General features: G+C 36.9%; 1 protein-coding gene across 12 annotated transcripts in view; it reads left to right on the top strand.

Annotated features, from left to right (window-relative positions):
• Positions 1–1,267: 1,267 nt before the first annotated feature.
• The window catches only part of MAST2 (microtubule associated serine/threonine kinase 2), a 168,168-nt gene continuing 145,896 nt past the window's right edge, over positions 1,268–23,539 (top strand). For 9 of the 12 annotated variants that reach the window (XM_036233342.1, XM_036233331.1, XM_036233346.1 and 6 more), the window contains exon 1: positions 1,269–1,785. In XM_036233342.1, the coding sequence (XP_036089235.1) occupies positions 1,600–1,785 (186 nt within the window). In that variant the 5' untranslated portion in view covers positions 1,269–1,599. Of the gene's footprint in view, positions 1,786–23,539 lie in introns of all 12 variants that reach the window. The other 3 variants (XM_036233328.1, XM_036233329.1, XM_036233330.1) reach the window with 1 other exon arrangement.

Below are 23,539 nucleotides of genomic sequence, written 5' to 3' on the forward strand. Positions count from 1 at the left end.
GACTTCCAAGTTTCTGGTTGAGGCAACTGAATGAATAGTGGTGAGGAACTGAAAGTGGGGTTACTGGAAAAGGCTGGTGATAGACTATAGAGTATTTTGGTTGTGTGTATAGGCTCTGGTATCTGACAGACCTTGATTTGAGTCTTGTCCCTGAACTTATTAGCTGTATCATATTGAGTATGTTATGTAACTTAAGCTTCAGTTTCCTCAACTGTAAATTGGAAATAACTTAACTGACCTCTTGTTTGCATGTGTGTGAATTGAATGCACAGTATCTGGTATCCAGTAGGCACTCTGTGATGTTAGCTATTATTACTTCTTAGAAAGGATTCATGGCTGGGGAGGCCCAGAAAAAATGGGGGAAGCCTTCAGGGAAAGAACTCTGTGTAAGTCAAAAGAGGGAAAAATACAATGTTGTGGCAGACTAGCTGAAGCCGGGAGGACGCTAGACAGTGCTGAGCTACAGCCACGTTGCTGAGCAGATGAGTCACTGGGAGTGACAGGCTAGGCTGCCCAGGCTGCAGCAGGACTGACTGTGGCCGGGCTGGACTGGGTTATAACATAATGACTTCATTGTCAGTGGGTGATCATGAGGATTGTTCCAGAAATCGTTTTGTCCTCTTCCCCTAGAAGGAATCCATCAATTCTTCCTCTTTTATAGGACTTTCCACACCTCATCTTACTTTTTGGAAGCATTAGGAAACAGTGAAAGGGGTTTACAGAAGAGCTAGAATTTGAGGCTTGTCTAGTTTGTTCCCTATTTGCTGAGTGCATGTCACTTCACCTTGGTCTTATCTATACCGTGAAAATGAGCAGACCTGTCTCCAAAGTGCGATGTGAAGATTAGGCAACAGTTGGCAGGTGCTCAATAAAAAGGCGTGTCATCAGTATTTTATTCATTCGTTGTATATTTTGACTCTTTCCTGTTCCTGGCCCCTTCCCCCGTAGTTCCTTGAAGACATTGATCAATTCTAATTCATTTTTGGATCCTTACCGCTAACCTTGGCCAGACACACAATTTCATGAATGGATGAATGAAAGAATCAATGAGCGTCCGCAGCCGCAGCTGCGCCCCAGGAGCTCCGCCCCCTTCCGCTCTCCCCGCCACACAGAGGGGCCACAGGCGGGTCTCCCGCGACCGTTCGCCGGCGCGTGCGCGGGAGGCTGCGCGCGGCCAGAGGTGGCAGGCGGGCTCGCTCCCCGTGCGCGCGCGCCTGGGGAGGGTAGGGGAAGGGAGAGGAGGGGAGGGAAGAGGGGGGAGCGGCGGGGAGGGGAGGGGCGGGGCCCGATCCGACGCTGGCGGGCAGGCAGCTGGCGGTGGAACCCGCGGCGGTGGCGGCGGGTGGCCGGCCAAGCGTGTGCCGGATAGGAGAGGACGAGAAGGTGGCGATGCTCCTGCCTCTGTAAGGAGAGTGGAGGAGGCCGCGGCGCTTGAGGCCCCAGAAAGCGCGGCGGAGCTGCGAGCTGGGGTCGGTGGCTTCCTGCGCCCGCCGGGCCATGGTGGCTGCGGGCGGTGGTTGGCGCGTCGGCGCTGCGGCCCCGAGCCGTGCGGGGCCGGGACAGTCGCGGTGCTGACGCCCGCGGGCCCCAGCCGCGGATATGAAGCGGAGCCGCTGCCGCGACCGACCGCAGCCTCCGCCGCCGGCCGCCCGCCGGGAGGATGGGGCACAGCGGGCGGCTGAGCTACCCCAGCCCCAGCCTCTGCCCCCGCGCCGGCGAGCGCCGCCCGGGAGGCAGCGACTGGAGGAGCGGACCGGGCCTGCGGGGCCCGAGGTCAAGGAGCAGGTAGGGCAGGCTGGGGTCGGGGAGGGAAAGGATGGAGGGGGAGCCTTCATGGAAGCGGTGGGGGATGGGGATCTCAGGCGGGAAGACGGGTTAGGGCATTTGAGGGGAGGGGACTGAATAGTTCTCCAGAAGAAATGGGAGGTCCAGAGAGGGAAAAATGGGGAGTGGAGAAATGGAAGTGATGACCTGGGGTCGAATGGGAAATGGGGCGGTAGTGGGGTGAAAAATGGTTCCATAGGCGTTTGTAGTCAGGGGTTCAGGGAAAAAGGGACGCTAGAATGTGGACTGAGAGTAAATGAACTGCAAAGAATAGGCTCATTAAAAGGGTATTGAGGAGTTATCCAGAGGGGTAAACAGTGTAAGGGAGGGAAAGTAATATGATAGAGTAAATGTTATCCTATTTCCTGGAGGTTGTCTTGACAGTTATAAAAACGGATGTCATTCCTAACTCGGTATTCTCTGATTTAGCCGTCATTATATATAGTCTTGTAGGAGTGTGTACAGAATCTTTCTTACGGTTCTCCTCAGTAACCATCTATTTCACGAGAAAGCACTTTTTAAAACACCTTCATGTATGTGTGCAGTCTCAAAGCCTAACGCTGTGAACAGGGATTCATAGATATAGACTCAGCCTTCTAGGAGTTTTCCACTGAAAACACCTTGATGGGAAAACACAGAAAGCAGTGTAGAAATATTAATGGAATTTCTGATGGACAGGCTGTGTTCATATAATTTATTAAACAAGTGTAGGCGTATTTGGAAGTAGATGGTAAAGGTTACTTTTATCGAGAAGTTGCCATTAATAGCTGTAGGAAGTTCAGTGAAAGAACTATGGTCTTTGATCTTGTGAGATTTGCAGAAAAATATTCTGTAGTAATGAACTCTAGTGACAGCTTTCCTTTTGCACTTGAGACCCTAGTGACTTCGTCTTTGAAGCTTTCAGGACTTCTGTTAGGTCTCCTGCCTCTTTCTCATCAGTTAAATATTTTCCTTATTATATAGTTTCAGCGATGCACACGCCAGCTAGCGCTTGGATTTTTTTCTCCCCTTTTATTTTTTCACCTTTTATTCTCCACCTAAGCTCTGAGGAGACTGTACCATAGGCCATCTCTGCCCTTGCTTTCAGGCCACTGAGCATTGATTGTCCTATTGCCGTAATTTCCCTCCTCATCCTTGCCTTTTATATTTTCTGCAGTACCTATTTGAAACTTAAAAAATGTATTTAAAGCTCAGAAACTTTCCTGACTCAATTTACCTGGTCCAATGGACTTTTTTGCATGCTTCACTAAAGAGTTCAAAGTTACTTGATTTTCTCCTCTTCTTTATACCAGGATTTATATGTCACTCCATCCTTTGCTTCAGTCTCGGAAAAAGAAGTATTCATCCTCCTCTCTGAGGCTTATTCTTATACTTATGTTCTTCATTTCATCCATCTCATTTGCTCTTGTTATGTATATTATTTTCTCTTAGTTTTAAAAACAAAACAAAACAATGTGCCTGAATTGTGATACCCACCTAAGCTACTTTATCTCTTTGTTGGTTCACCAGTAACCTTCTTGAAAAATGAGTCTATATTTACTGTCTCAGTTTACTTACCTTGTTTACTTACATTTCACATGTTATGGGCTTCTACACTTAAACTCTCCCAAAACTGATGTCTTCAGGGTCACCAATAACTTTCATGTTTGTTTATTACTTTTTTATTGCAATGTAACTTAATACCGTATACAAATCAAAGGTTCATTCAACCCATGAATTTTTACAGGACTAATACACCCAAGTGACCACGTTTCAGTTCGAGATGTAGAACATTTTCAGTACCCTAGAGTACTCCTTAGTGTTTTCTCCCAGTTACTGCCCTCCTCCAAAGGTACCCACTTGCCCAGCCTCCATCACCATGGATTAATTTTGCCTCTTCTTGAAAGAGCTTCATATAAATGGAATCATATAGTTGGCACTCTTTCGTGACTAGTCATTCATTCAAATCATGTTTGTGAGGTCCATCTATGTTGTTGCTTGTAGACATAGTTGGTTCTTTTTCATTGCCTTTGTAGTTTTCCATTGTGCGAATGTGCCATGATGGGAACCAAACGTCTGTCTTTTTCAAATTAAAAAATAATGCATGGCTACTTGTGAAAAGTTTTCATTGTGAGAGAATTACACAGAGAGATATGTAGCAGTCCCAGGGACCTTTAGATGATTGAATTTGAGAGTCTTCCCCCAGGCCTCATCCTCTCTGACCTCTGTGAACTATATGTCACTATTGACCATGTGTTTCTTCTTAATATTTTCTTCTCTTTTGTCAGAATGTACATTCCACTCCTATTTCTCTGACTGCTTCCTGTGTGTCTTTTTTTGTTTGTTTTCCTGTCCCCTAAATGTTCCTTGAGGATATGTCCTCTGTTCTTAGCTATTTCCTTTATTGTACTGTTTTCTAGTGGGCTTCCCTATTTGTGGCAAGCTTTTAGGATGTGGAATAAGGGTTTATGGCTCTCTTTATTCATGACATTGTGTCATAGAACCTTCTTGTAGAGTGATCTGAGTCTCTAGGTCAGACCTTATTTCTTAGCTGTGCATTTCCATTTTTGTGCTTAATGTTTTCACCACAGACTTTCAGCATTTGTGATCTTAACATTTGTGATTTTTATAATTTGGTAATGTCTGTGAAAGTCCATAACTTATAATTGTTTGATTTTGAAAAGGTAAAAATTTCAGTTGTGTCTGTTCGAAGCTGAATGGATTCTATTTATTAACAAGCACCGACTTCTCACAAATGACTTTGTTTTCCCATTTCTCATGACATGGAGTAATGCTTGTTATACTTTATAGCAGCAGTCCCCAGCCTTTTTGGCATCAGGGACCAGTGCTCCTATGAGAATCTAGTGTCTGATGATCTGAGGTGGAGCTGAGGTGGTGATGTTTGCGCTGGGGAGTGGCTGCAAGTACAGATGAAGCTTTACTTGCTTGCCCACTGGTCACCTCCTGCTGTTGTGGCCCAGTTCCTAACAGGCCGTGGACTGGTACCAGTTTGTAGACCAGGAGTTGGAGACCCCTGCTTTATACTATGCTGTTATTTAGGAATAGGTTCTGAATAGGATGCAGAACATAGTTCCTTAGAAGGTCAGTGGCTTACTGTATCATTAAAATAGAATCTATTATTTCTCTTTCGAAATGTGCTTCTCCCTGTGTCTTTGCCCCGCCCCCTCTTTCCTCCCTCCCTTTTCTTTCTCTGTTTCTCTCATAGACTCTCTCCCTCCTTTTCTCCCTTTCTTTCTCTTCTCATCAAACTTGAAATTGTGTCCATGGTCTTTGACTTCTCCCTTGACCCCTTATCCAGGTTCTACTGATTCTCCCTTCAGACATCTTTCTCATCTTTATTCTTAGTCATTATCTTAATTCAGCATTTATAAACTTTTGTCTTGGCTGTCATAATACTTTAACTGCATTTATTCTGCTTTTAGTCCTTTATCTTCTGATTTATTCTGCAGTCTATTAAAAAAAGATTAGAATTCATTGCTTGAGTTCCAGTGATAAATACTTGTTAAATGATCATTTAATTTCTTTATTTTCAGACCTTCATTAGCTACTATTACCCATAGGAAAAAAGTCTGAAGAGCTTGGCATTTAAGGTCTACTTGATACTTAACACTTTTTTCTTGAAAAAATCAGATATTTTTTCTTGGTTCCCAAGACTTAGCTTTGTCTCTGTCATTGTATACATTACTGAAATTTTCTTCTCTTTCTTTCCTTAGCAAGTTCTTTGAGGCCCAGACTGTTTCATTTAATGTTGCATACCTAAGGCCTAGTGTGGTATTTGAAACATAGTTTTCAGTCTGAATATTTATTAGAAACATAGATATGTGCTGGTGCTTGAAATAGATATTTACTCACCCAGTGTTCTAAATTGGTTGTCAGTCTCTCATCAGAGAAAAACTCCTCAGAGGCTGTCTTATCCATTATTGTATCCCCAGTGGTTAGTGTTTTACTTGGTACATAATGGGCATTCAATAAATATTTGCTTATTGCTAGGCACTTTCATATACTTATTTTAATTAATCATCTATTTGATAAATTTTTTCTTTACTGCCTCTGCCCTTTAAAATTCTACTTAAGCTTCCAGGCCTAATTCAAGTGCCAAAGAAACTGTTTTATGGAGTTTTTCATGTGGGATCTGAAGAGGATCTTTGATTGGGCTTCAGTAAATCTGTGAGTCTTATGAAATTCCAATTCTCAGAATTCCATGATCCAAAAAATGAAATCTTGGGTTCTATGAGATTAAATGAAATAATGATTAGAAAGCACATAGTAGATAGGTTTAATAGATATTCATATCTCATTTTGTTTCTGTAACACATTATTTTACTCATTCCTAGGTATATAGTGGATTCTGAATATTTGCTGAATGAATGAATTAATGTTTTAGCACTTCTGTCGTTCTGTTTACATTTTATATTATTTCATTTCTGCTTTTAAGTTGTAAGTTATTGAGGGTAGGAGCTGTATCATCATTTCATCTACCATAGTGCATAGTCAAGGACTTTGCTTATAATAGATACTAAATAATTATTAAATGAAGAGAAAATGATTCAAATATTTTGAATTTGGATGATTTGAGTAATAATGGTAGTATGATAGAAATAGACAAGTACAGGAAATGAGACGTTTTTGAGAATGGAGGAAGATGTAGTTCAATTTTAGTTCCTAGGATTCCCTCAGTATCATTGAGAAATTTTCAAGATTATTTTTGTGGAAATCAGCACCATCTTCTTCTCCTAATGTTAGTGCATTGGCAAAAGTATAGGGAGAAAGCGCATACAGGGGAAACTGCATATTGTGTGTAAGGAACTAAAATCAGTTTGGTATTGCTGGAACTTGAAGTTAAAGGCATAAATGGTAAGTTAAGAGACTCAGGGAGTTTATATTGTAGAAAGTCTTCAGTACTATAGAAAAGGATGATAAGTAGGGGAGCGAGCAGGAAGGTCTTACTTGTTTTTTACCTGGATTATTCTGTCAACTGTGTGAAGGATAAAGTGTAGGATATGGTGATTGAGACAAAAATTTATTGGTCTTCCTTCCTCTCTTTATCCAGAAGTAATATGGATAAGGGCCAGCTCCTGAAAACCTGTTAGCTTTGGAAGATTTGGTTTTATTAAGGATACTGGGAGCAGAGAACCTGGGATGGTTGAAGCAGGTTGGATAGTGTTCCCTAGAGGAGGGTAGGACACATCTCATTACAGAGTTTTCCCACCTTCTACTAGGTGCTTCTTAGCCTAAAGATCAATTTAAAAGCTTTTCCACCAGTTACTGATGGTGACTTATAGTCAGGACTACCAGAGGCAGCTGAATATTGCAATCAGAATGTTTCTTTTATTGCTGGTCTCAGCCGCTATATGGTTCCCTGCTAAATTTGCCATCTAGCTTTGTACTTTCTTGGTGAAATCCCCGTGGTACCTTGGTAATTATTACTTTTTATCAGTAGGTGTTAGTTGCTTTTCATCATAATATACATACTTGGAGTTCCAACGGGGTTTGAAAACAGGTTGTTGGATCTACAGCTAGATTTGGAGGAAGAGGACAAAGTCATCAGGGGAGAGCAGAGGTTAGACTTTATTGGGAGTCAGGGCTTACACGTAACTCATTTTTAGAGACATAGTTGACAGCTTTTTTGTTTTAGTATTGAACTTCATGTTCATTAGGTATACACCTGTCTCTCGATTTACATGGTATTTCTTTATGTGAGTTTTTTTATATGCGGTAAGTATCTCCCCCACCCCCTGTTTACACAGACTTTTTATACGCGGTTTCCATTTATGTGGTCTCATTTTACGCAGTTCTTTCTTTTTCATTTTTTCTTGTTGGTGATTACTCTTTCTAAAATACAGTGGCTTAACTCAGCAGCATACAAAGAATACTTACACTATTAGTGATCTTCCCATTCATTGGATGGCAAATAAAAAAGTATGGATGACTAATGCGTTTTGGGATTGGTTTTACAAATATTTTGCTGTAGAAGCTGAAAATTATACGAAGGAAAAATGTCTTCCTTTTAAAATACTTTTAGTCTTAGATAAAGCACCTGGTCATCCACACAAATTAGAACATTCAAATATAAAAGTTGTATATTTGCTACCAAATACAACTTCCTCGATCCAACCTTTAGATCAAGACATTATTTCCACCTTTATGATTAATTCTATTAAATGGAGTTTTAATGATATTTTTAATAAACTTGAAGATAATGAATCACAGTTACAGAAGCCTGGAATAAATACACAATTTTAAGTTGTATCAAGAATTTTGCTTTAGTTTTGAGTGATATAAAGCTGGCTACCCTACAAGCTTGCTAGAAAGCAATATGGCAAGAGGTGATTGTACCAGGGAATATGGTTCCAACAACTGAAGAGATATTAACTGGCATTATTGATTTATTAAATAAATTTCAAGAAGGCTCTGACAATTTGAATGTAGATGATATTAGTGAATTACTGGTTGGTCATGAATTAACTGATAATTAATTCACTTAATATATGAAGCCCATCCTGGTGATGAATACAGCAGTGACCTTGAACCAGTTTCATTCACTGTAGAAAATATTTACAAGCTCTTCAGTTGGCTACAAAACTGGAAACTGCAATTCTAGATATTGATCCAAACATCCAACGAGCCTTAAAATATAGAAAAAATTTTTAAAAATGTTTCAGTGAATATCAAAGAATTTATGAAAACTTAGCAAAAGATGGGATTGGAAAAAGAGCATCCAAAAACATAAATGTAAATAATGAAATTTAAGTAGTATTCTCAAATATTTCGAGCAATATAGTGACTTTGTGCCAATTAAAAAGAGATGGTTGGTTCCTTTAGATTACAATATAGATACTGACAGTGAATAAAATTTCTTTTGGTTTTTCTGAATTTTCATTAGCATTTTTTTGTGGCAATATGTGGAATATTTTTATGACTTATGTTGGCCTACTTAGTATATTTTTTTGTACTGGTGGACTCTTTATGTGGTTTTCTTCTGTGTAAAAAAAGACACATGGAGTGGATGATCCGTGTAAATCGAGGGATGGGTGTATTTTATCTTTACCAATAATTGTTTCACCTCTGAAGGCATAGTTTTGAGCTTGCCACACACTCCGACCTTCACATCATCTCTCTTTCTCCAGTTTACACTCCTTTTAGAATTTCCTCTCCAAAAATTGTTCAAGCTCTTTGTAACCTCCAGCCCATTGATTTTTTTTTTTATTAAATCTTTTCATTGTCCATCACCTCATGCCTCTTCTCTACTTTCCTTATCCAACTTAACATGGCCTATCGTAACCATTTCTGTGCATGTACCTTCAGCTCCCTTGTCTTTTCCCCCTTCTATCATACGTGCTTGACAAGATTCCAACCATGATTAAACCAACTCTTCCTATTTGCATCTGTTTTTAAGCAGCTGAATGTGGCTGGAGAAAAACATGACCATGTTGACATAAAAATTTGTGATCAGGAACTTCAAGGAGTCTGTTAGCACTGACAGTCAATCATATGACATTTCTTTCATCCATTTACTTTTAAATGATTGTTTAATCTTTCTCCTCAAACCTCCAACACTCAGTTGATGTCCTTGCTTCCTGTTTTACTGAGGGGAAAAAAACATAATTAGAAGAGAACTTCCATAAGCTCCCATTACTAATCACCCAACTTACCTGTGTTTGTACTCACATTAATTGCCCTGTATTGCTATGGATAATCTGTCCCAACTCCTACCTAAGGCCAACCTCTACATCTATTTCAGAGTTTTATTCTAGCAATTATTTCTTCATATTCCTGAGTCATTAGTTTTTCTTTTCTATTGGTGATGCTCATCAACATGTAAACATGGTATAATATTTTTCACCTTATAAACTCCATTAATCCTATAATCCACCTTATACATTCATTCTTTAAATATTTAACATTTTTTTTTTAGTACTTTTGGGTCTACAGCAGTGAAAAAGGCAGACTACAAACCCTGCTTTCGTGAAGTTTCTATTCTAGTAGAGGGAATCGGGTAATAAAATAAATAATATATGATGTATGTTATATGGTAATAAATACCTATGAAGAAAATAAAGCAAGGTAGCAGAATATAGAATGATAGAGGATTATGATTTTAAATAGCATTATCAGGAAAGGTGTTTCTTTGGAATGGGGTATTTGAGTAAAGGCCGGAAGGATGTAAGAGAAAGGCATTTAGGTTATCCAGGGAAAGGACATTCTTGATAGGGTGAATAGGAAGTACCCTGGGCTAAAAACACCACCACCTTCAAAATTTGTGTTTGAGGACGAGCAAGGAGGCCAATGTGGCTGGGATGTAGTTAATAAGGGGAAGAGTGGTAGATGAGCTCGGAGGGGAAAGATTAAGAGAGGAGGGCTGGATTGTGGAGAGTTTCAGATTGTGCAGGGTCTTACTAGGCAGTTATAAGGTTTTTAGCTTTTACATTGAATGAGATGGAAAGCCGTTGAAGAGTTCTGAGCAGAGGAATCATATGAGCTAACATTTTATCCAATACATTTGGCTACTCTATTGAGACTGGGTATGTGGAAGCAGAGAGACCAGTTAGGTAGGCTCTTGGCAGTACTTCAGGTAGAAGAACAAGTGATACGAAATAATTGTCGATGAGTAGAAAAATGCTCCTCTTTATAAGAAAACTACTTGAAAGAATTGTTCATATGTTTTGCTTTCATTTCCTCTCCCCTCATCTTTCTTGAACCCACTTGTCAGGTTTTTGTCTCCATCGTTCTATGAAACACTTATGTCAAGGTCATCATTGGCCAAATCCAGGGACCAGTTTGCAGACTTCATGTCACTTGACCTGTTGTATTTGACATGGTCGATCATTCCATTATTTGACTTCTGGAACCATGCTCTCTTGGTTTTCTTCCTATCTCAGTCTTCAGAGGGTTCAGTTTTCAATCTGTTTATACAGTCTATTCTCCTGCCTGATATGATTTCATCAGATGGTATTGCTTTACATTCCATTTGTATGCTGATGATTCCTTTCTTCTGAGCTCTAGATTTCCATTTGGATAGCTAATAGACTTAACATGCCAAAACTGAACTCTTGATTTTTTCTTCCCAGTCTTCTTCGCCAGCCTTTCCCATGTCAATAAATGGCACTACCATGCTCCCATTTACTCAGACCAAAACTTGGAAGTTGTCTTTGATTCTTTTTTGGATCTTCTCCTATTCTACATTCAGCCCATCAGGTCTGGTTAATGTTACATTCAGATTGAGTGAGACTTCCCCACTAGCTCCATCACTACCCTAATCTTAGCCTTTTGTTATCTTTAATCTGGATTACTGTAAAACTCCCCTAACTGGTCTTACTGGTTCTATTCTTCTAGTTGTCCCCCCTCTGTCCCCCTCAGTATTTTGCGTATAGCAAAATTGGCATCATCCTCTAAAAGCTTAAATCTGAGATTGTCACCTCCCTGCGCAAAACCCTACAGTGGCTAACCATCACAATTTAGATCAGAATCCAAAGTGCTTGGTTTGGCCTTTAAGATTCTACATGGTCTACCTTCTCTATTCTCATTTCCTTCCACTCTAATCATATTGGCTGTCTTGGTGGCCTCCAGATTTATTAAGTATGCCCTTGCCTGAGGACATTTAAAAAAATTATTATTTGAGGACTTCTACACTTGATAGTTTTCTCTACCTTTTTTCAGATATATCTATCTGTATTGCTGGCTTTCTCATTTTATTCAGGTCTCTGCTCAGCTATCACCTCCTCAAAGAGGCCTTCCTTGATCATCAGCCTTTTAAAAGTAATAATCTTTTTCCCACTTTTTAGTCATATCTTTTATTGTCATATATTTGTTGTTTATTCCCATTTGTCTGCATTAGAATATATGGTTCATGAGGGGAGGAATTTGGGTTTGCTTTTCTCACAGCTATATCTTTAGCTTCTGGAATTGTATATAGCAGTTTCTAAATAAGTTCTTCTAAGTGAATTATATTGTGATTAAGACTGAGTTATTTTCTGCCTTCAAATTCCAACTCCATGACCTGAGGCAAGTTACTGAAATTTTCTAAGCCTCGTTATTATTATATATGTATATATAGAAAGTAGAGATAATATTAGCTATTTCAGAGTGTCGTGTGAGTATTTAATAAATTAATTCACATAAAACACTTATTACAAAGCCTGATACCAAGAAGTGTTCAATATGGTTAATTATTATTATATTTTTAAGGTACATGCACAGAATGTGTGAAAATAAAATTCATATATTTTTAGTGTTCTCATCTGGTTTGAGAAAGACATATGATAGAAAAAGATATGTCTTGACCTTTGGTTTGTTGGTGTTATCAAACTGTTCTTTTATGTTGTTCAGCTTAAAAGGGAGGCTTTAATTTATGCATTTTTCCCTTTAGAGAAACTTTTATGGATTTATTTATTAAGTAACTGGCTTAGAATATGAAAGTCTGCTTAGGTTTTAGAATGTAATCAAGAACAAACTCGAGCCAAGGAGACCACATTTAAAAATTCTGTAGTATTTTAGTTGTACCAACTTTAATTCTTTCTACCTGTGAACCTGAGTAGCAGATGCACAGATCTTTTCACCCTTTGTTTGTTGGAGATAACAAGCCACATAGTTTCTTTGTCTATATTTCAGAGAGGCAGAGGTAACATAGAAATGTTAGGTTGTGGTTGTCAGATTTTCATTACTATTTGAGGCCCTCAGGAATGTTTTAAAAAGCGGAGTTTAGAAATAGTTGGTATTAATTAAAAAAAAATTCTTTAAGTTATTTCGAAGGTGTGATACTAAGATGATTTTGTTCAGGTGACTCAGGAGTCCTGCCTTTGACCAGTAAGAGCAATGCTAGTAGTCTTTTTATGTTAAAGGACATTAGTTGTAACAGATACATTCAAAAGAACCCAGACTAATGGAGGCTCTACCATTTTCGACACAAGGCTTCCAAGGCCACATGAGGCAAGTGATGGATCTTGTGGGAGGTTTCAATGGCCAGGTCTGGAAGTAATTTTATCACTTCCACTCATATTTTACTGCCAGAATTCAGTCACAAGGCCATGCCTAACTTCTAGAAGGCTGGGAAATGTTATCTAGATTGTGCCCAGGAGGAAGGTGAATCATGTTCTCAACATATAGCTAATCCCTGCCACAGGGCTCAAACCCCAATATAGTCTTCAGCTAGAACTATGTCGAAATCCTCTTTTTTGGGGGGTATTGACAGCCTGGAACCATAGTCTTTTATTCCTTGTAGGTCCACAGAGTTTTGGGTAATAACCATTTTGAAAGCAAGTAAAGAAAAGCCTTTTCTTAAAAACAGCTAGATCTGGAAAAGCTTGTTTTTCTCTGCCTCCGGCAGAGCTAGTCTCTGGCAACCCCCACATTCCTTCTGGTCTTGGTGACTAGTGAGCTCTGTCCTCAAGCTTTCTTATTTTGTCAGTCCAGTCATGTGGAAGAGGAGAACAGCCAGAAGGAAGCCATAGAGATGCCTGAGGGAATGGTGACTATCTCAGCTGTTTTCACTTGAATAGGCTCCTGGAAGGAAGTCTTGCCTTAGAGAGCCTACCTCTACATGTGCTTTGACTTTTTAAATTATGGTAAAATACACTTAACATAAAGTTTACAATTAGTGACATTTAGTACATTTGATTGTTGTGCAACCATCATCACTATCTAGTTTCAGAACATTTTCATCACCCCAGAAGGAAATTTCTTCCTTCCCCCCCGTTTCTGACAACCACTACTATTTCCTGTTGCAATGGACTCTGAACATCTTATAGAAATGGAATCATAGACTATGTGGCTTTTTATGTCTGGCTTTTTTCACTTAGGATAATGTTTTTGAGATTTACCCACATTGTAGCATATATATCAGTACTTCATGTCATTTTATGGCTGAGTAATATTCTGTTGTATGGATGTACCACATTTTGGTTATCCAGTCATCAATTGATGGGCATTTGGGTGTTTCTACCTTTTGCTGATTGGGATGTGCTGCTGTGAACATTTGTGTACAAATTTTTGTTTGAACATCTGTTTTTCAGTTTATTATATATATATATACACACACACACACACATATAATATACATATAATATATTAATATAATATATAATATATAATATATATTATATTAACATATGTATATTATAATATATATTATATTAATATATGTATAATATATATTATATTAATGTATGTATATTATATGTGTGTATATATATGAGTGGAATTACTGGATCATATGGTAATTCTATCTTTAAGTTTTTGAGGAACCGCCAAACTTTCCCACAGTGATTATATTACTGGGATTGTATCGCAGTAGCAGTATATAAGCGTTACAGTTTGTCTATGACCTTGTTAACACGTTATTTTCTATTTTTAAAAAATCATAGCTATCCTTATAGGTGTAAATGATAAATAATATCTCATAGTGCTTTTGATTTGCATTTCCTTGTAAGCTAGTGATGTCGAGCATCTTTTTTATGTGCTTGTTGACCATTTGTATGTCTTCGTCATAGAAATATCTATCTAAGTACTTTGGCTATTTTTAAGTTGGGTTGTTGTTGAGTTTTGAGAGTTCTGTATTTATTTTGGATACTATACTCTTAACAGACATATGATTTGTATAGATATTTTCTCCCATTTGGTGGATTGTCTGTCACTTTCTTATTAGTGTCATTTGATGTACAAAAGTTACTAATTTTGATGAAATATAATTTATCTATTTTTTCTTTTGTTGCCAAATCCAAGGTCTATGTTTTCTTCTAAGAGTTTTATGGTTTTAGCTCTTTAGGTGTTTGATCCATTTTGAGCTAATTTTTGTATATGATACGAGGTGAAGATCTGTCTACCTTTATTCTTTTGAATTTGGCTATCTAGTTGTCCTACGTGCTTCAACTTTTTAACTCTTGAGACTGTGGCCAAGTCACATGTGCCTACTCCAGTCAGAACCTTACTCCTTTTTGAGGATGGGTGTGAACTTCTTCAGGACAATTAGTTTTAGCCTTCAGAGTTCAAGGAATTACCTTGACGGCTTGTTAAAGACAAGGATGGTTGGGGCCCCATGCCCCAAATTTCTTATTCAGTAGGTCTGGGAGTTTACATTTTTTAACAAGTCCTCAGATGATGATGAAACTGATGTTGCTCTGGAGAACACACTTTGAGAATTACTGCATTAGTCACCATAATGTGAACAAAAAATCAGTATAGGGGTTTTATTTTGCTTAAGTTTATATCCCTAACATGCTAAACACTTGATTTTTCTAAATCTCTTATCAGCCCTTTTATCACAGATAAAAGTTATTGTACAAAGGGGTTAAATAACTTGTTCAAGGATCTCCAAGTCCTAGAGCCTTGACTCCACTATGTTCTTAAAAAGTTGAAGATGCTTTCATTTTAACTATCAAATTATTTTAGGGAGATAAAATAGGATTTATAGATTTGAAATTAAGATTTATATTTCTGTACTATCATTGGCTTTGTGATTTTTGTGTGGAATCTCTGCCTTAGTTTTTTCTCTGCTAAATTTTCTTTTCTACACATTAAAGAAAAAAAAATGGAATTTTGTGTCCCTTTTTTGTTGTATTTTTTAAAGGAAGGCTTTGAGTATCTTGAAAAAAGTATTTGACCTCGTATGTCTATGTCTATATAATATAGAGGTCTTATAAAGATCTTATATATAAAGGTCTTAATGTTGCCACAATAAAAAAATTAAATTTCAACTTGGTAATCATTTCCCACAATTTTAATTCTCACTTTATGTTTTAAAAAATGTTTAATTATGAAACATTACAAATTTATAGGAAAATACATTAGACATCTACCTAGATTTCACAGATGTTTCCATTTTGCTTTAGATTTTATTTTAAAGAAGTAAAATATTATAGGAATTGTTAGCATCCCTTTCCCCTCTGCCACTACCCCAGGAGGAAACCACATTGTCTTGAAGATGATGTGTATTAAAATACTGCATTATTGGAAAAAAAATCTATTATGAAATATATTTATCCATAAGCAAAATGTAGCAGTATTTGTTTAAAATTTTATATGTTATGTATTATTGCATGTATTATTTTACTCTCACTGTTTTTCACTCAGCGTTGTTTTTGGGAATTAAATATATCATGGATCAGCAAATTCTTTCTGTAATGGGCCAGATGGATGATAAATGTTTTAGGAGTTGTCATACAGTGTCACAACAACTCAGCTATATGTCGTAGCATAATAGCATCCATAAAACTGTATGTAAGCGAATGAACCTGGCTGTATTCCAGTAAAACTTTATATATAGACATTGAAATTGGAATTTTATATAATTTTTATATTCTTCATATTGAGACTATTTCATGGAATATTGTTCCTTTGATTTGTCTTTCAACCATTTACAAAGCTAAACACTATTTTCAGCTTCTTGGCTGAATATAAATATGCTATCGGTAAGATTTGTCCTGCTGCCGAAGTTTGCCAACCTGGATCTACCTTAATACATTTAGATCAGTTTCATTAATTTATAACTACTATGTAGCATTCTTTTGAATTAACAGATCCTTAGGATATTTCCATTTTCCTTTTTATAGGGCTGCAGTAAATAGTCTTGTGCTTATCACCTTGTGCACGTGTACAAGAGTTTCCCTTGGTGGATGTTATTGCCAAATTGCTTTCCACAGTGATTGTACCAATTTGTACTTTGACCAGTGATGTTTCCCTATGTCCTTGCCAACCCTTGGTTTTGTTATTTTTCGCTGCGTTTAGATGGCATCTTGGTGCTTTAAATGCATTTTCTGATTACTAGTGAGGTTGAGAATCTTTTCATATATTTGTTGTTTATTTGGATTTTTTGTCTTCTTTGACTTCCTTATTAATGTGCTTTCTTGTTTTTCTTATAGACTGTTTCTTTTTATCTTCCTTATTGATTGTTGTGAATTCTTTATTAATGTCATTTAAATATAACCTGGAGAAAAGCATACTTTGGACTAGGTTTGAATTCTCTTAGTAGCTTAGTAGGTTTACATGTGAAGTGAAGATGAGAATGTTTATTTTGCAGTGCTGTTTTTATGGTTAAATCAAGATTTAAAATGCCTGGTTTGTATTGGGTCTCACTAAGTGTTTTGTTTATGTGTTTTTTATTGTGCTCATTCCTTTTCACTACTGTAACTGTATGTGTAGCAGAATATTCCCTTTTGTAACAGGCTGCTTGTTTTGTGATTTTTCTTCTTCCTTTCCTTTTTTTTTCTTTTTAATCTTTTCATTGTACAATGTAACAAGTACAGAAAAGTACTAAAAAAAAGTTTAGCTTAATGAATTATTATAAGGTGAACATCCTTATAACCATTACCCAGGTCAAGAAAAAGAATTTTGCTAGCCATTCTAGAAACTCTTCTCCTTGAATCCCATCCCAATTGTAGCCCCTTCCTTCTTCCAAAAAATAATTACTATCCTGACTTAAAAAGTCATTTCCTTGCATTTCTTTGTAAATTTGCATCTAAGACTTACAATTTAATCTTGCCCGTTAAAAAATACCTAGTCTCTTTTAATCTATAGGTTTCTCTTCCATCTTTTCCTTTTCCTTAAAATTTAAATATCGAAAAACCCTGGGGCATTTGACCTGTAGAGTTTCCCACAGTCTATGCATACTTAGAGTGCATTTCAAAATATTTCTGTGTCCTTTGTATTTCCTGAAAATTGTGGCTGGATACAGAAGCTTAATCAGTCTCAGGTTCAATTCCTTTGGCAAGATTACACGTGGTAGTGTATTCTTTCAGCAGGAGACACATGATGTCTACTTTTTGATCTTTGATTATAGCAATTGTTGATGCTCAGTGCTGCGATTCACTAATTGGGGTTGCAAAATAGTGATCTAATTCTATCACTTAATTTTCGTTTATTAGGCAGAATAACATTTTAAGGAGATGCTTTCCTGCAACTACTATTTGGTTCCCATTGGTATAGTTCATGTATGAAATACCTGATTCTTTCTTTTTATTTGCCTAGTTTTTAAGATAATAAATTGGTTCCCTGTCATCTTCAGTAGGTGACTAGTTATTTTTTTTTAACCAGTGTGTAGTTATGCATTTAAATGTTTTTGATAGGTTTTAGCCTGTATTTGATGTGTTTTCTTGTACTAATTGAAGCTCAAATGGTCTTTCTAGGAAGAGCCTCTTCAGTTTGATTCTTTAGTATTTTGACCCTATCCTAATAGTTTTGAGGTTTCTCTTGCTATCTTGTATGTCAGCCTGTCACAAGCTTAGACCTGGAATTAGCTGTTTTCCCAAGAACTTCTGGTTTCTTTTAACGGGAAATGATATTTCAGAACAACTGCAATCTAGAGCCTAAGGATACTCATGCTATTAGGTTGGTTGTTGTTCCTACAACTTTTCAGTGGATAGTTGAGATATGTAGAAAATAAAACTACCTTGTCACTTAACAGCGATGCTCGCAAAAGACTACGGAATTTTTGATTTTTTAAAAAATTTTAATTAAGGTTATCGGAGTAACATTGGTTAATACAATTATATAATTTTCAGGTATACATCATCATTTGACATTTCTATATTCCATTGTGGGTTTACCACCCAAAGTCTAGATTCCTTCAGCCACCATATATTTGATCCCCTTTATCCACTTCACCCACCCCCTAAACCCTTTACCCTGTCTATCTCCACTCTCCTCCCCCACCCTACTAGTAACCATTAGCCTATAGTCCATGTCCATGAGTCTCTGTTTGTTTGTATTGCTCATTTGTTGCTTTTAGGTTTATATCCCACATGTAAGTGATATCATGTGATTTTCGACTTTTTATGTCTGGCTTATTTCACTAAGCATGATTATCTCGAGTTCCATACATGTTGTCGCAAATGGCAGTATTTCATCTCTTATGGCTGAGTAATATTTCATTGTATATATATACCACAGCTTCTTTATCTAGTCATCTATCGTAGGACACTTTGGTTGCTTCCATGTCCTGGCCACTGTGAATAATGCTGCTATGAACATCGGCGTGCAAATACCTTTTTGGTATGAGTTTTCAGGTCTTTGGGGTAAATACCTAGTAGAGGGATTGCTAGATCATATGGTAGATCAATTCTTAGTTTTTTGAGGAACCTCCATACTGTTTTCCATAGTGGCTATAGCGATTTGCAGTCCCACCAGCAGTGTTTGAGGCTTTCTTTTTCTCCGCATTCCCTCCATTTGTTATTACTTATAGCTATTCTAACAGGTGTGAGATGGTGTCTCATTGTGGTTTTTATTTGCATTTCCCTAATAGCTAGCGATGTTGAGCATCTTTTCAAATATTTGTTGGCCATTTGTACGTCCTGTAGGGAGAAGTGTCTGTTCAGGTCCTCTGCCCATTTTTTGATTGGATCATTTGTTTTTTGTTGTTATTGAGTCGTATGAGTTTTTTGTATATTTTGGATTTTAGGCCTTTATTGGAGGAGTTGCTTGCAAATATATTTTGCCATTCAGATGGCTGTTTCTTTACCTTGTTGGCGATTTCTTTTACTGAACAGAAGCTTTTTAGCTTAATGTAGTCCCATTCATTTATTTTTGCTTTTTTACTCCCCTTGCCTTTGAGGTCAAATTCATAAAATCCTCTTTAAATCCACGGTCCCTGAGTTTAGTTCCTATGTTTTCTTCTATGCATTTTATTGTTTCAGGCCTTAAATTCAGGTCCTTATTCCATTTTGAGTTGATTTTGGTGTGGTGATAGACAACAATCTAATTTCATTCTTTTGCAGGTGGCTTTCCAGTTTTGCCAGCACCATTTATTGAAGAGGCTTTCCTTTCTCCACTGTATGCTTTTGGCTTCTTTGTCGAAAATTATTTGCATATATATATATATATATATATATATATATATATATATATATATGGGTTTACTTCTGGACTCTGATTTCTGTTCCACTGGTCCATGTGTCTGTTTTGCTGCCAATACCATGCTGTTTTGATTATTGTCGCTTTGTAGTATAATTTGAAGTTGAGCTTTTTGATAGGTTTTAAGAGATTGGACTTTGATTACTGTGGCACCTGGGTTTGACTCTTGGCAAGGTAGGAAGAATCTACCACAGGTTATTCTTGTCACCTGTTGGATTACCAATCATATGGGATAAGACAACTCCTAATGAGAGTTAACCCAGGTTTTTAGCCTGATAGACAAGTTTTTAGTGTGTAGATTGCTGTTTTCAGCTGTGAATCCATTGCCTACTTTGAGTCTTATCCTTAATAGCATGGTAGTGTAAGCACTGCACTAGTCTTAGCCTGAGATTTGCTTTGGTGTTGTGGAGGATGGAGATGGTTCTGAGCCAAACGATGGAGGACTCTGAAGACTTCCAGGGCAGAGGCAAAATAGCCACAACTCAGTACTCTGAATTAAAAGAGAAAGTGGTACTCTCTTAGAGTTGGAAGGAACACGTAGAAATTGTGTAGTAAGGCAATTTTCAACCTTTTAAATTTTTATTTGACAGGTAAAATGTACATGGCATATGCTAGATACGTTATTTTTACAGTATTGCTACAATAGATAAATACAGGTTATGCATAATTTCTGGCATGCTTCTTGTCATTCTGCCTTTTAAAAATCTCACTTAAGAAAGAATATTGTAATATAAGTGAATTGACTTCATTGTGTTTACCAAGAACCTGCTTTCATTAATTAAGAATGTAAATGTTGCAAATTTGAGTACTTTATTATCAATTTTAAATAATTTATAACAATCCTCACAGTTGATTAACATACCTGTGTGTTGGTGGCATCATATTGAAATTTTTGATCTGGTCTGGTGGTTCTCAAACGTTAGTGTACTTCAGGATCACCTGGAGGGCTTGTTTGCTGGTTCCTTCCCCAAGAATTTCTAATTTAGTAGATCTGGGGAGATGGCTTGAGAATTTGCATTTCTGCCAAGTTCACAGGTGAGACTGCTGCTGGTCTGGGGAAAATCTGCCTTAGGCCAACTTTCACCTGTTTCAATATTTCTGCTGGCACAGTCAATTTTTTTTTTTTAAGGTGGCCTATTCACTATTAGACAGTTCTTCCTTCTAATCAACCCAACTTCTGTTATTTTCACCCAGTAGTTCTAATTCTGGCCTCTGAAGTAAAAAGTTTACTCTCTTAAAACGTGGGAAATAGCCCTCATGTAGTTGAAGAGAGTTATCCATGTCTCCTTTGTCTTCTTTCCTTTCAGATTAAACATTTACAGTTCCCTAATAGTTATTGGAGAAATGCTGTAATTTTAGTTATACGAATATTTACTATTGCTATAGCAATGTTTTAAATGTAAACTTGTTTTTCTTTCTGTATTTTTGGCTTGATAAGCATACCACCCAAGTTAGAAACTTGGAAGTCATACTAGGCTCCTTCTACTTTTTAAGTTTAACTCCCTGTTTCATTTAAGAATCATTTAATCAAAGAAATGATAGAAACCAATTTGATCTAGTTTGAGCAGAAAGGAAGAACTTATAAGGGTACAAGTGGTATCCCATTAAACCTGCAAATGTAGTTTGGCTAGGCCTTATAAGTGACTGGAAATGGGAACTAGAAAATTGCAAGAAGTTAGTAAGAAAGTTTTACTTCTCATATCATTTTTCTTTTCCTCTCGGCCTATTTGTGATTCTGTCTTATTTGCTTTATTCTTCTATTCTGTCTCTTAATGACTTCTTGGGTAAATTCAGTAATGTTCTGTTATTTAAAAAAGTCCAGTCTAGTTGAGCAAAAGAAGCAAATTGAAGCAGTTCATGCTAAATGACTCATATAAAGATTTTCATGTTATATAATCTATTCTGTTAGAAGCTTGGATAGTGGTTATCTTGGAGGATAGTGACTAGAAGGAAGCAGAGGAGCTTTCTGGGGTGCTTGGTTATGTCTTTTAAAAAAATCTTGAAGCCGATTTTGTGGATATGTTTAACTTGTGAAAATTTATTGAGTTATATATGCTTAGGTATGTGTACTTTTCTGAAATGAGCAATGAACTTCAGTAAAAGAAGACATCCTAGTTTAAAAATTAAATTTCACATTTAATTAATATTTTCTTTCTCTTGCAAGGTTTTGACAGGATTAAAGCTCGGAATAAGAAGGAGCATGATCTGCTTTAGTTTTTCCTCTCTCTGTTTTCGGGCTTCTTTTCTTTGGTATGTTATGTTAGAGAATAGGGAGATTGAAAAGAATACGACTTTCTCCTAAGTGGTGCTGATGTAGTCTTCTATTGTTTGTTGTTTCTTTCTGGCTAAGATGATTCATACAGTGTAGTAGGCATCCAGGCAAGTGCCGGGCTCTCTCATGTAGCTCATTTGTAAGTTATTTTTGGGATGGGACCTTTCCTCTCCGTATTTCTTCATATAGGCCTTTTTGGTAGGTTACTAGTACAGTATATTGTGCCCAAACCCTGCTTCCATTGTGTTTTCCTTAATGCATAGATATTATTTCATCCTTGACACACTAAATAGTGGGAATAATAGAGACTGCTCCCTAGCTGCCTTCTCTTTTTGCATTAACTATTGCTTCCAATTCTCCTTTTTCCCAGCTCATTAATTATTGCTTCCAATTCTCCTTTTTCCCAGCTCACATCAATTGCTTTGATGATACAGTGCCTAAATATTCCTCTTTATCCTTTTATCCATTTACTACCAATTAAAAAAAAGCTTTTTACTTTTGTTATTTTTCTTCATCAACTTCACTCTTCTCTTTATGCCTGAGTATTTGTAAATTATATTCTAGATAGCCAGCACCGAGCAATATTAGTACTTTCCCATGTTTGTGAACCCACCAATCACAGTATATGACCTTAGAGGTTTTTAAAAAATCTTTTTTCAAGGAGGTAGATATTTTTCCTTTTTTTTCCCCTGTGACTTTTAGTATTGCCATGGTTCCAGTTATTTGAATCTTGTTTTTCAAATGGCTGGTAACTTAGTTTTCAGTTATTTTTCCTTATGCTTCTCATTTGTCTATGTATTGTCCAGAGTAGTTTGATGTGGTACTTATCTTGTTTATTGTAGCTTCCATCATTGAAATATAAGACATATGCCTCATTTGCCTTTTTTTTTTTTCAAAATAGTTTATCATTTAGTGCTGTTAATTGGGTGGGTTTGCTTCAGAATATCTAAATCTTGATATGTTGACATCCTTACTGAGTGGGGAGGGAGAGGTGTTGGAATATGGTGGGCTAATAAAAAGGTAAAGGAAAGGCACTGTCAATGTGTCATATAGTCTATTTTTTTCATGGTGTTTTTATACTTTTTCATTGAAAACATATATTTAACTCTTACAGACATATAAAGGAAGCTCTGAGCTTTAATTTAGCATTAATTGAATGTTAGATGTATTTCTAACTTCGTATAACAGATAAAGGAAGACCTATTTATGAATTTTTAAAAGCACTTTATTTTAAAAAAATTTTTATAACATTCATTTATTCATTTACTTAATTGAAGAAATGATTTAAATTTTAAGATATGCTTTCCTTTACTGTATATAGGAAGAGTGTGAATAAAGGGAGAAACATAAATAAACATAACTACATGTGTACTCATTATGAATAATACATTTTATCAAAATGTCTTATCGTGTCATCTTGTGAGCTTCCTTCCCTGTTTTTCCTTTGGCATTTTATAATGAATGTCCCTCATCTTTCATAGCACACCCAAACAGCTTTTACTAAGAAATATGTTTCTGGCTATTGAGTGGGAAATAGAAAATGTTGCCACTTTTTAACTGTAATGAATGTTGTAGAGATAGTTAGTATAAAGTTCTTATATACTT

This window comes from Rousettus aegyptiacus, unplaced genomic scaffold, assembly GCF_014176215.1.
Source record: "Rousettus aegyptiacus isolate mRouAeg1 unplaced genomic scaffold, mRouAeg1.p scaffold_m13_p_1, whole genome shotgun sequence".
NCBI lineage: Eukaryota > Metazoa > Chordata > Mammalia > Chiroptera > Pteropodidae > Rousettus > Rousettus aegyptiacus.